Raw genomic sequence first — 12,850 nt, 5'->3', positions numbered from 1 at the left:
CTTAATGGAAGATGATCCCAATCAATAGAGCCAGACAGATGATTTATATCATGGAATCAAGACGAAGTAGTGGTCTTTCTCTGCATAGTGATGTCAAAGGGAAAAAGGCTACCAGGAGACTCCACAAGTACATCTGCTGGTGTTCATAAATATGTTCTCCCATCCACGAACCACAGGAGAGCTCCAGAGAGCAGCCTGCTTGAGGCTGTATGCTGAAGAGTGACAGTGGGGCTAGTGCCGCTGCTGTATTTTGGCTGCTTCTGCTGCTGCTGCCACTAGGCTGATACCGCAGTGAGGGGTCTGACCGCTCAGAGCGTGCTTTCGGGAGCCTGGGTTCTGGCATGGATTGAGAAGTTAAGAGAGAGGGCTGTGAGGTGGGCAGGACTCACCAAGGAGCTGCAAACCCAAACAAGAAATCCAGGGAGCAAAAGGAGAGAAAGAGTGAACTTGAGCCAAGATATCAAGCCAAGTGGAACTGAAGGAAATGTCATCATTGGTGAAGGAGGACTTGGAGAAGAAACTGTTTAAGCCACTCTCACAGAATCTGTATGAGTTTATCGAAATAGAGGTCTCAGTCCAGGACAGGTATTACCTCTGTGTGTCAGGTAATCTCTTCTTTCTGTTATTTCAAAGAGCAAATGACTCAGAGATGGCTTGGGCGATAGAGGGAAATTTTTGTGTTTATTTCTCCATACAGTAACGACACGTGTATCTTCACGTGATAGAGTTTAGCTATGCCAAGTTTAAGACTTTGGGTTCTACGAAATGATAAAAAAAATTACCAAAATGAAAGAAAGAAAAAAACATTGTATTAAGAATATTTTGGTTAATTGTTCAGAAATGAAACTGGGTATGTACTTTCTCTAATTTGATTATTTTGTCTCTTATCTTTTATTAATCCACTTTCGTGGCGTGCAATTTTATTGTGTAAGAGCTCATTTTAAAGAATTTAACAGAAAGCTCTCTGTATATTTTTTGATTCATTGGAGAATTGAATTACACAGCTCTCTTTCCATCCAGTCTGGACAACTAGGGTTCTCTCATTCCATGTTAGGAAAGAAACAAGACCTTAGATTTTCTTTCAAGAGCTCATTTAGACTTCCTGGAGGTTTTATTTTGGAAAGAGAAATGATCTTTTAAAAATTCCTTCTCTTGCAGGAAGCATGCTCACAGAAATAATACTTGAATAGTAGTAGAAATTTGAAATTAATTTCTGTGGCCTCAGGGTTGACTTCTCTGAAGTGGAAATAATAACGCCTACATCTGTGCACAATGTTTCCTTGTTAGATACTCACTAGAAAAAAAGATGTAACTTAGATTCTAAATAAATAAAATAAGATAGAGTTATACTTTAAAATATACGTAAAATGAAGAGTGAATGTATTACATTAAACGTATCATGTATGGAGTTTTAAGAATAAGGGAATGTCTGCTAAACTCTTTTAACTAAAATAAAGATTTTCCTGCATGTTTCTAAGAATTCAAGAAAATTGTCCAAAGGTAGGAATAGGCTTGTGCACTTAATTATGATTTGCCTAACCTGTGATTTTTGTGCTGAATTTAGATAGCAATGCTTGTGCCATTACTGAATTTAATATACAGTGCTCCTTCTCCCCAGTCTATGCCTTTCGATACTTTTCAGTGCCCCTTTTTTCAGGCACACAACTAAGCGTTTTCAGAACACAACTTGTTATAATTCCTAATTGGCTTAGAAGGACTTTCTAAAGGTATAAAGAAGGAGTACTATAAGGGAAGTAGAACATCTTTACAGAACGTGCAAAAAAATTTTAGAATTCTATCATTCCTAATAAGAATAACAACACTTACCCAATAGTAAAAATAGTAATATTTATTTAATACTTTACCTAGCACATTTTGCTATATGAATGCAAAGTGTAGAATCTTGGCATATCGTCAGTGTAAAATACTTAATTGGTCCAGAAAAATAAAAGAAGTTAAATTATGGGAAAAAGTCAGTTAAAACAATTTAAGTAAGAAACTGTACTGTATCTTAACTATCAAATCACTATACTTTAAAGTATTTTTAATATATTAGAAAACATTCCAATGTTAAAATTTAATTATTTTGTATTTATTGGTGATTCTTACTTTATAAAGCTAACTTCTCATTGTAATATGAGTTCCTAAGTATTTTTTAAGAAAAACTTATGAAAAAATAATCATAGTAATGTATATATCCAATTCATCAAATATATCTTAGAGCCACCTTTCAACTTACATAATTAACTTATTCTATATGGCATTTAAAAAAAAAAAAAGCCTCCTAGAATTAAATTTTTGGAGCCGAATGTGATCTTTTCTCCTGTATCCCCTGAGTTCAGAGAAGGGTCATCTGCTGCCTTTTTTCATAAATGACATGAATCCTTTTAATTAGGATTGGAAGGTCAAGGGCTTGCCATTGTTAACAAGTGCAAAGGCAACTTCTTTAGGCTTCAATTTTCTCATCTGGAAAATGACACAGTAATGCAGGTGATTGCTTACAGGCACTTTCATTAGAAAAATTCTACAATTTTATCACGTACAAGAAAGGAGAAAACAAGATCCTCATAGAAACAGGAAGTGAAAACAATATTGTGATATTCAAGATGAAAGTGGACATTATGGACCACATCCAGTTCACTAGCTTTATACAACTCTATATGCCAATTATCAATTTGAGAGCACATGTCCTAAATATAACACCTGTTTATAACACCTACATCTATGTACAACGTTCCCGTTAAATCCTTACTAGGAAAAAAACAAATATGATAACTTATATTCTGCATAAGTAAAAGGTAGAGTTATACTTTTAAAATATACAGTAATATATATTTAATGCATGTATAATGAAGAATGAATATATTATGTTAAATATATTATATATAAATAGAATTACATGTATATTCAGACAGATTATTTTCTATCTTTTGAAAAACGTTTTCCTTTCATAGATACTAATTTGAAAATAAATGACATTTCCTAGAATTATGAAACTAACATATGTAAGTTCTCCACATATTTTATTTTTGATTACAGAACAGAACTTCTCTGTGAACCAGAGAATCTAACAATTTTGTCATTTATTTATAATAATGGTAATGGTACCAAATAAGTTAACAAAAGGGAGACTGCTAAAAGCAATTTAAAAGGCTTCATTTGGAACCACTGTTGCTAAATCTGTGAATTCCTAATGTCTTAATGACAGAGATCATAAACTAAAGAACTTTTTTCTGAAAGTTTTTATTTCAGCAGATAATATATTTTCTCAGCAGATAATATATTGTCTGGAGAGAGGTTACTCTCTAAATTGAGTACAAATTATCCTACTAATGTATAGTGTTTTATAAGAAGAAAAACATGAGATAATGTTTTGAAAAGTTTCCATACAATTAAAGATGTTATTAATAGTAGTGGAATAGCAACTGCATAGCTCCAAATATATCCGAATAGCCATGTGTTATGTTCGGAAAATAGAGCCGAGCATAGTGTATATGCACATGCTTCTTTATTTTTCAAATTGCAAATTAACTCAAGGCTGTCTTCATATATAATAATTTAACATCTTCGCTTTCATAGTCTATAATGTTTCCTTGGTAAATATTAATATGGCTTGGTTCTGCTACAACATAGAAATTCTGTGCTCAGAAAGAAAACACTGGAATAAATTCTAATTTGACTGTATTTATCATTCTCTATTTTTAAAACAACACCAGAGAAAAAGTAGGATTGATTTACAAAAGGTACATTTTATTAAAAATAGAATACATATCTCATGAAATTTACCACAAAACTTACCTTTAAAGGTAGAAAAAAAGACTTGATTATCTTCACTCAAGCCTCTCTCTCTCTCTCTCTCTCTCTCTCTCTCTCTCTCTCTCTCTCACTCACACACACACGCACACACATACACACACACACGGTAAATACATTTGTGGAATATCCCTGAACATCTCCATGGAGGAACCTTAAAATGTTCTGACTCTCCAGATCAGAATATTTGTAGGTGGGGACTACAATATGAAATGATGAAGCTCCCATTTGGGTCCTCTTGTTAACTTGCCTTTTTTATAACTTCATTTTTAGTTCTAAAAGAGGGGGCTTGAATTTGGAATTAAATATTATCATTACCTCTAACATCAACAACCCACAACATCATCATTAATTAGTTATTCATGAGCCAGACATTCCCAGTGGCTAATCTACTACTTTGGAGCCCTGGTGATGCAGTGGTTAAGAACTTGGCTGCTAACAAAAAGGCTGGCAGTTCAAATCCACCAGCCGCTCTTTGGAAACCCTATGGGGCAGTTCTACTCTGTCCTATAGGGTCTCTGTGAGTCGGAATCGACTCGACAGCAATGGGTTTAATCTACTACTTTGGACATGTAAATGTGGAAATCATGATGATTTGCCGATTTTAAACTCCAAGCCAAATCATTTATAGAGTGAATGGGAACTTTATACAAAGCTCTGATGGGGGAAAAAAGGTAAACATTTTCCTTCATTAGAATGATATTATTGATAGTGGGATGAAAGGGATAGTTGTACAACATGCCTACTGAGTCCCAGGCACAAGCCTATTTTATCCCAATTCCAAGCGTTATCCCTTTTAATCTTCATGGCAACCTTATAAGACAGATAAAATTCTGCAGCTGCAGAATCCGTGGTTCACTGGAGTTAAGTAAGAATCCCAAGGTCACAGGTAGCAAGGTCTGATTCTAAAACCCAGGTTCTTTCCACTTTGCCACACTGTTTCTATCCAGTAAGAAAAGCCAGCATTTTTTAACACATGCACCAGGCAATATGCTAATAACTTCACATTTATCACCTTTTGCCATTTCTTAACTGATGACAAAACTGGGCTTAGAGTAGCTAAATAATTTGACCAAGATCACCAACTAAGTGATAAATCAAAGCTGCAAACGCAGGTCCACTTAAACCTTGGTGCCAAACCACTGGGTTATGTTGCTTTCAGCAGATGTACTGAGAATATGCTAGATGTGAGCTCATGAAACCAAACCTTGCAGAAGCCTCATTGGATGTACCTCTTTGTTTCTTTGGTGCTTCTGTTCCCACAGAATCATTTTCCTTCTTTTCCATTTCTGTAGGTACATTAATAATTCACGTCCAAATTCACAGCCAATCATTTTCATTTTAAAGACTATAGGATCACTGTGAGTCGGAATCGACTCGACAGCAATGGATTACTGTAGCCCAAAACTTGATTTTATAAAAATATTTCCAGAAAAAAATCGTTTATAAGTTATTTTATTTGATGAAATCAATTACAGTATTCTCAAAATTTCCAAGATATTATCAGTACACTGTAACATTTTTATTGAGGCTTCTTATCTTTGACATCTTGTGGTGATTTTCCCCTATAATTTAAATGATAAGAACAGTTACATAACACCAAAATTGTAAAACAACAGAGTTGTTCATTTTTTAAAGCATTTCTGTTCAACTTGCTAATGAGCTACTGTATTTCCTTTATTCTGCCAAACTGCATTGGTTCAATTGGTCAATCTTCTTTCCATTAGCCTCGTGAATAATAGTAGCTATGATAATCAGGGCATTTATTCATTAGAAAGTTTATTAAAAAATTAAAAGTGAAAATAAACGGTTGGCATGCAGTTAAGAGAAGATTGTAATTCTGAAAACGCTGACTAAAATATTAAAGCCGGAGCAGACGCATTGTAAAATTCCCTGAGTCTGTAGATTCACTAAATCATAATTATAAAATGGTGGCTCTGATGTTACTGAAACCAACCCTCTAGCATTTTGACTATATAAACACGTGTCTGTTTTAAGACAATATGATGAGTTTCCACTTTGTCGCTGCATTAATGTGGATATGGCCATTTAATTTTAGCTGGCAGCAGAACGCAAGCATGGAAATTAGGGATTGGGTCGACTCCAGCCTGACTAGGTTTCTTTGGCTCTTGGCTAAGGACAATTCTTGGAGCCTCCTTGGCTCCAAAGGAGGCTATTTTGCCAAATTAAGGAGGTTGTACTGTCTCTATGCTGCATCATTTTATCAAAAGATTAGCTTTTAAAGCATACACTTTTCTTTTTAGTTTGGTGTTAGTGGACAATGACCCCTAATGTAAGAAAACATGATGACTGGTGCCAGTACCAGTTGCTGTCGAGTCGGCTCCAACTCAAGGCGACCCCATGTGTGTCAGAGTAGAATTGTGCTCCATAGAGTTTTCAATGGCTGACTTTTCAGAAGTAGATCACCAGGTCTTGGTCTTGAGACAACTTGCTCTGGACTCAAACTACCAACCTTTCAGTTAGCAGATGAGCACGTTAACGGATTGCACCACCCAAGAACTCCTAATTACTGGTAGATCCTACTTTCTTAACATCTCTTTTTGCCATTTCCCCCTACCCACCCACCACCTCCCAACGCATCCTTATGGAATTATCCAAAATAACTTTCTAAAATTTGAGGCTTTGCCTGTCCATTCACTTAGAATTCTTCAGTGACCCCTCCCCCATAACATTCAGGATAATGTTTGATCTCCATAGCCTGGTATTCCAGGCCCTTCAGGAATAGTTCCTGCCTCACTTCCTACCATGTGTCCACACTCATCCTTCATGTCAATAATACAGAATAATTTAATAACTCAAAAGTGTCCTGTATATCATGCCTTTGTATACATGCTGTTCCAGAACTCCATTTACCCCTTTCTTCATTCTGCTAACTCCTAACAACAATAACAAAACCCAACTCATTGCTGTTGATTCATGATGACACTGGTGCCACCAGGTGGGTTCAAACCACCAACCTTCAGATTAGTAGTTGAATGCAAACTGTTTGCACCACCTAGAGACCTAACTCCTACAGCCCTTTACAACTCAGATTACCTAATTCAGGAAGCACCCCTCTCCCTCAGTCAGATAAAGATGCCTCTCCTCCATGTGCACAGAACTATGATCAAATATTTTCTTTCTGAAGCCCCTACTCCCTGTAATCTCAGTGAGAGCAGAACTGGTGTCTTGAGTATCATTTTTTTCAATGCCTAGCACAGTGCTGATACATAAAGGGCACTCAATAAATATTTATCCAGTTGATGAAATAAACGTGTGGGTTTTATAGTCAATTAACTGGTTATCATAATATGTAGATGAGGCTAATATAGTCACCAGCAGACAGTGGATTTTGCTTCAAATTACATTTTTATACAGTACCCAGTTATGCTTCCATTTCTCTTAGGTAGCCAGTGAGATAGTTAGCCACAAGAAGAATATCATGTTTGGGTTCTGAGGTAGAACTTTTGTCTAGGCAAATACAACTGTCTTCTAGAGAAATTAAATCCAAGATCTTGTCTTCATAAGTATGACAATCAACTATGCCTCCACTTCAACATACCAGCTTTATAACTTCTAATCCCTCTTCCCAAGGCATTGTCTAGATCAATGGAGATGGACCTTTTTTAGGGATAGAGAAGTGTACATGAGAGAAACCCATCAACTTTTGCACACAATTTTAGGAGGATCCCAGAGTCTGAGTCCATTCATTGACCTCAGGTTAAGATCTGCTCTAGGTCCCCTCCTGGACATCCCCCTCAATCATTCCCTCTAACCCTAAAATGTGCAAACCTTCTTCCTCCAAACTTTCGGACTTTGTCATCTAAATCGTAGCCTTTAGTCTCTCTCTTTCTATTACCTTTTTTACTCCTACCTAATCCAGGAACTGGAGTCCTGGTTGCATAGTGGTTAAGAGCTCGGCTGCTAACCAAAAGGTCAGCAGTTCTAGTCTACCAGCAGCTCCTGGGGAACTGTATGAGGCAGTTCTACTCTGTCCTATAGGGTTACTGTGAGTCGGAATCAACTTGACAGCAATGAGTTTGGGTTTTTTTTTGTTTGTTTAACCCAGTGACTGGCACACAACGTGCACTCAATATGTATTTGTTATATACATGAAGGAGCCCTCTGCATGGTTATCTTCTGCTGTCTCCGTTCTACTGAAACTATCCTTTCATAAAAAATCAGTATCTTCTCCAAGCTAGAGTCAGTGACAGAAAGGAACTCTGTTTTGTCCAACAAGGTTATTTCATGAGATTGTCCTCAAATTCTTGAAATTCTCTGTCCTCTTGATTTTCATAACATTGCACTGTCAGGCTCGTCTCATTTCTGATGATCCCTTCTTAGTCCTTTTTACTGGCACTGCTTTCTTCACCACTCTGTCTATCCTCTTGCTCTGCCCTTTTCCCTATCAACTCAGTCTAGGAAATCTAGCTGCACACAAAAATCCCAAGCCTGTATCTCCAGTCCTAAACTATAATCTTCCCTCTCTTTCTCTTCTCAGATTGTTTGCAAATAACTCAGATTCTGTATGTCAACAACCAACTCATGTTTCTACCCATCCAGCTCACTTTCTGTACTTTTCCTTCTGGATCCCATTCAGTCCATCCAGTGTTATCAGTGCCTCATTTGAAATCTGTCATGGATTTGCCACTTCTATTTATATTACCCACATCCTATGCCTAGGTTAGGAGTCTCTGGGTGGTGCAAACAGTTAACACACTTGGCTGCTAACGAGAAGGTTGGAGGTTTAAGTCCACCTGGAGGCACCTTAGAAGAAAGACCTGGTGATCTACTTCCAAAAAATCATCCACCGAAAACCCTATGGAGCACAGTTCTATTCCGACACACATGGGGTCACCACAAGCCAGGGTTGACTCAATGGCAACCAGCAACTGGTATGCTTAGGTTACTACAACAGCCTCTTAAACAGAACAAAACACATTACCACTTGTTATAAACCAGGCACTATACTAAGTCCTTTATATACTTTATCTAGTTTAATCCTTACACTCTGTGAGTTTGTATCACTCTGATGTGCACTTTACAACATGATAAAATTGAGCTTTAATCTCTCTAGTGATTAAGTAGTTTATTCAGACCGCTCAGTAAGTGGTGGTGTCATGCTTTAAGTCCAGAACATCTGGTGCCAGAGCACACTAAGACACACTGCCTTTTCCTGGATCCTCTAGTTCCTCTTTTCTCCTTCAATGTATCGTGTGTATCATTAGTGCCAGAAAAATACCACTTTAACAGGCCTCCATTTTATGAGTCTCCTGCTCAAGAAATGAGACTTGTTGAAAATGTTTTATTGTATGAGCTTTCACTAAACACCTGCCACAGTGCCCTCCCTCTTAGATGTGTCAATCTGCTCCGACTTTTTCTTCAGGGACTGAATTCAGCACCATCATCAACTTTGAGCTCAGCCCTTGATTTCGGTATCACCTGAACCTTCATCTGAGAGCCACTGTCTTCACTGGCCCCAGTTCTGAAGCCCTTGTCCCCGAGTCCAGCCTCCCACTCCTCCCGCCAGAGGAAGGGATTCATAAATTCACAGTGGTTTCTTTCAAAATATCTTCACAACCTTCTCCATCTACTTAATCCTATTGCCTACCATATTCTAACACCAACCAATCTATACAATCCATTTTCTTTCATTCTGATGAAGTGTAGCTTCTATTGTCTCTTTGTTTCTTCATGCTGTCCCTCACCTAGAAATGCCTTCAGTATCAACTCCACCTTTCCAAACTGGACCAATCATAAAGCCCAGTCTCAAATTCTATTTCTTCCATAATTCCTTCCTTAACTATTTCAATCCTCTCTCTTCCTGGGACTCTTATTGAACATATAGTCTGCTCCACACCACTTACCTATCACTATGATCATATCTACATAACTAGGAGGGCATGCCAAAGTGCTATTTTCTAGAACCGAGAGTTTTCCCCAAAGACAAATTCCGGCCTCTCTCTTAGAAGACAGAACCAGCTTGCAATTCTCAGTGGCATTATTCATCTTGAAAAACAATTTAAGATGTTTAATCCACACCTGCTAACCAAAAGTTTGGCAGTTCGAATCCATCAATCGCTCTTGGGAAACCCTATGGGGCAGTTCTACTCAGTCCTATAGGGTCACTATGAGTCGGGATCTACTCGGCGGTAACGAGTTTGGGGTTTTTTGGGTTGATGCCACCTATTAATAATATACTATCATATGTGACTCGTATGTGTTGGCCTTTTCTCCCTCCCCCAGCAAAAAATAAATAAATAACATAAATTTCTAGAGCGCAGAGACCATGTCTCATACTTGTACCCCTGTGGCATCTGTAATATTTGTATCAGCCGAGTGGATACTCAGTAAATGCTTCTTTATTAACACATTGTTAATTTTCAAATTCAGGAGCTCTAAACTCAAATGTTGATTCTTCTGATGGGTTTACATAAGACAAAAGACAAATGATTTTAAGGCCAGGAAATTGTTTCCCTTATTTTGTTCACATAAAATAAGCAGTTATTTTTCCACTTCTCTGAAAGTGTAATACTAAAGCTTTTCGTGCAAGTGGCACATTATGAGTACTAGAATTTGGGAGACATACCTGAGAGGATTAAAAATCTCAAACAATACCACAGAGGTTGACACTAGCTGCAACGCAAGCACTTCTACATCAAAAGTCTCACAATGACTTTAAAAGGAAGGATTCACAGTTACTGTAATATTTGCTTGGTCACTCTTAACCACTGTTGCTATATGAGCAGAACTGTTTTCTTTCCTGACCTCACTTTCTTATATTGTCATAAAGCAAAATTCCAACTTGTTCTGGTAAACACTTTGGCACTAATCGTATGTGAACACTAAATTACCTCTTACTTCCTGTCACAAGTTGAACCCAGTTCTTTACCATAAAGCTCTATGCACATAGCTCTGTGTTCTAGCTGACAGTCATTACTGTGGCAATATGGAATCACAACTGTAGCAAAAATTAAACTTACTGTGTTGATCAAACTTGGTGGCATACTGTGTGAAGGTTCAGATGCATCAGGATTGAGAATTGAAGTGCAGATATAATGGTCAAGGTCATTATATGAGTGGGTTCAAGGTCATTATATGAAAAGGGGACACATAAATACTGAACAGTGTGACTTGATGAATAATTCACTATCTTCTAAGAGTTTACGTAAACTAATTTTTTTTTCCTCTCCTACAGTGACCAAAAATGAAGAAGTAAAAATAATTATGGTGAAACACTACAGGATAGGTTTAGATGAAAAATATGAAGTAACAAAAAAGTGGTCTTTGGATGATCTGAGGATGATTGATGGAAAAGAAGCAGATACTGTAAGTGTTACATTTTGTGAGGGAAAGGTGGACTCAATACACTGGAGATCTTTATGTTCAATATCTTACTTTATATATTCTTGGCATGTACTAAGTGTTAAGATGATATTATATTGTTCTTAAGTGGTATGGTTTAGTCTACTGGGATGATCTACTGATATTTTTGTTTCATTTTTATGAACTCAAATTTGAATTTTGTCTATTAAATTTAAAAGCATCTTTCCCAAGGGCCTCTTAAGTTAAAGATAATCCACCAGTCAGTCCTGAAACTTTAAATGCCATTTTTGCAAATATATGATGCTTCCATCACCACTTCACTATAACATTTACCTGTCAGCCCTAGCTTTGCCATCCTTAGCAACACAGAACAAATATAATCCTCCTTTCACATAGCTGCTGCCTTTCCAATATTTGAAGACAATTATAACGTTCCCTTAAGCTTTCTCTTTTCTAGGCGAAATGTACCCACCCCATTCTTTAATTTTCATATGAAGATCAAATAAGATAACACATATGACAGGGCTGTACAAACACAAAGGAGTCCTTGTATTGTTGTTGGTTTTTTCGAAGACGTTGCTTTTAGACCCTTCACTACACTATTTTCTCTACTTTGAAATGCTTCAGCTTTTCAAGGATTAAATACAATACTCTAGAAGTAGTGTGGCTAGTCCATATGTCCTTTGATCTGGATTCTTTACTTCTAGTAAAGACTTAGCTGAAACCCCACGTCTTTCATGCATGAATTGCCATTTATCCTGATCTGCTATATCCTCTACTTATATAGAATACAACCTAAATAAAGGCGCTTAGTATGCCAGCTTTTTTGTCCGTAGTCATCCCTCCCCCAAACTTTACGCATCTACAGTGCTTAGCCACTAACTCTTCAGGCTTAGAATGTGTAATAACCCCCATTACTGACACCATTAATGGATTTCCCCTTGGGTAGAGTCCTAATCATGACTCCTCACCTCTCTACATCCATCACATTGTGGATATAAACTTGTTATAGCCATAACCCTACAAACTATAATTATTGGCTTACTCTGTCTCCTCTATAGATGAAAAGCCCCTTAAAAACTGAGATTATGACTTTTCATATTTTATCAGAGCCGATTACCTGAAAGATATTAGGCACTCAAGTACCTTGCCTGAATATCAAAGTTATCTAGCCTGAATATTGAAATTTGGCCCCCAAAGCCTTTACTGAAATCAATATATGCCATCTGCTATTAAATGGTCTTATCACCTAGTAATCCTATTTTAAAATTTTGGTGGGTTTGGCATGACTTATTGGTGAATGCATGCTGACTTTCATTGCTTTTATTTCTAAATAATAACATTTTTCTGACAATACATTCTACCTAACTGTCCAGTACTTAGAAAATGTTTAAATATATTACAGAATATTATGCAGCCATTATAAATCATGTTTCCAAAAGAATAACTAATAATACAATTTTTTACCATTTAATACATTTTTAAAAAGCAGCCAAATATAAAACTTTTCTAAAATATTATCTCAATTTTCCATATTTAGTGTACCATATTATTTTTAATGGAAATCTTATTTTTAATACAAAAAATCATGTAGGCATATGTATGTGTATACATACATATATAGAAAAAAATCCGTACTTTAACCGTAATTGTCTCTGTATAATGGGATAGCAATTTTTTTCATTACTGTTTTCTTCTTTATATTTTTCTG

General features: G+C 36.6%; 1 protein-coding gene across 1 annotated transcript; it reads left to right on the top strand.

Moving 5' to 3' along the window:
* The first annotated feature begins 466 nt into the window (after positions 1-466).
* Positions 467-11,280, top strand: EXOC1L (exocyst complex component 1 like). The gene is made up of 2 exons (XM_023737306.1): positions 467-605; positions 11,012-11,280. Exons 1-2 carry the CDS (start codon positions 485-487, stop codon positions 11,263-11,265), a joined length of 375 nt encoding a protein of 124 aa, XP_023593074.1. The 5' UTR covers positions 467-484; the 3' UTR covers positions 11,266-11,280.
* The last annotated feature ends 1,570 nt before the right edge of the window (positions 11,281-12,850 follow it).

The sequence above is a fragment of the Trichechus manatus genome, unplaced genomic scaffold (assembly GCF_000243295.1).
Source record: "Trichechus manatus latirostris isolate Lorelei unplaced genomic scaffold, TriManLat1.0 scaffold00101, whole genome shotgun sequence".
In the NCBI taxonomy this organism is placed as follows: Eukaryota; Metazoa; Chordata; class Mammalia; order Sirenia; family Trichechidae; genus Trichechus; species Trichechus manatus.
This window is presented reverse-complemented; position numbering and strand designations above follow the sequence as displayed.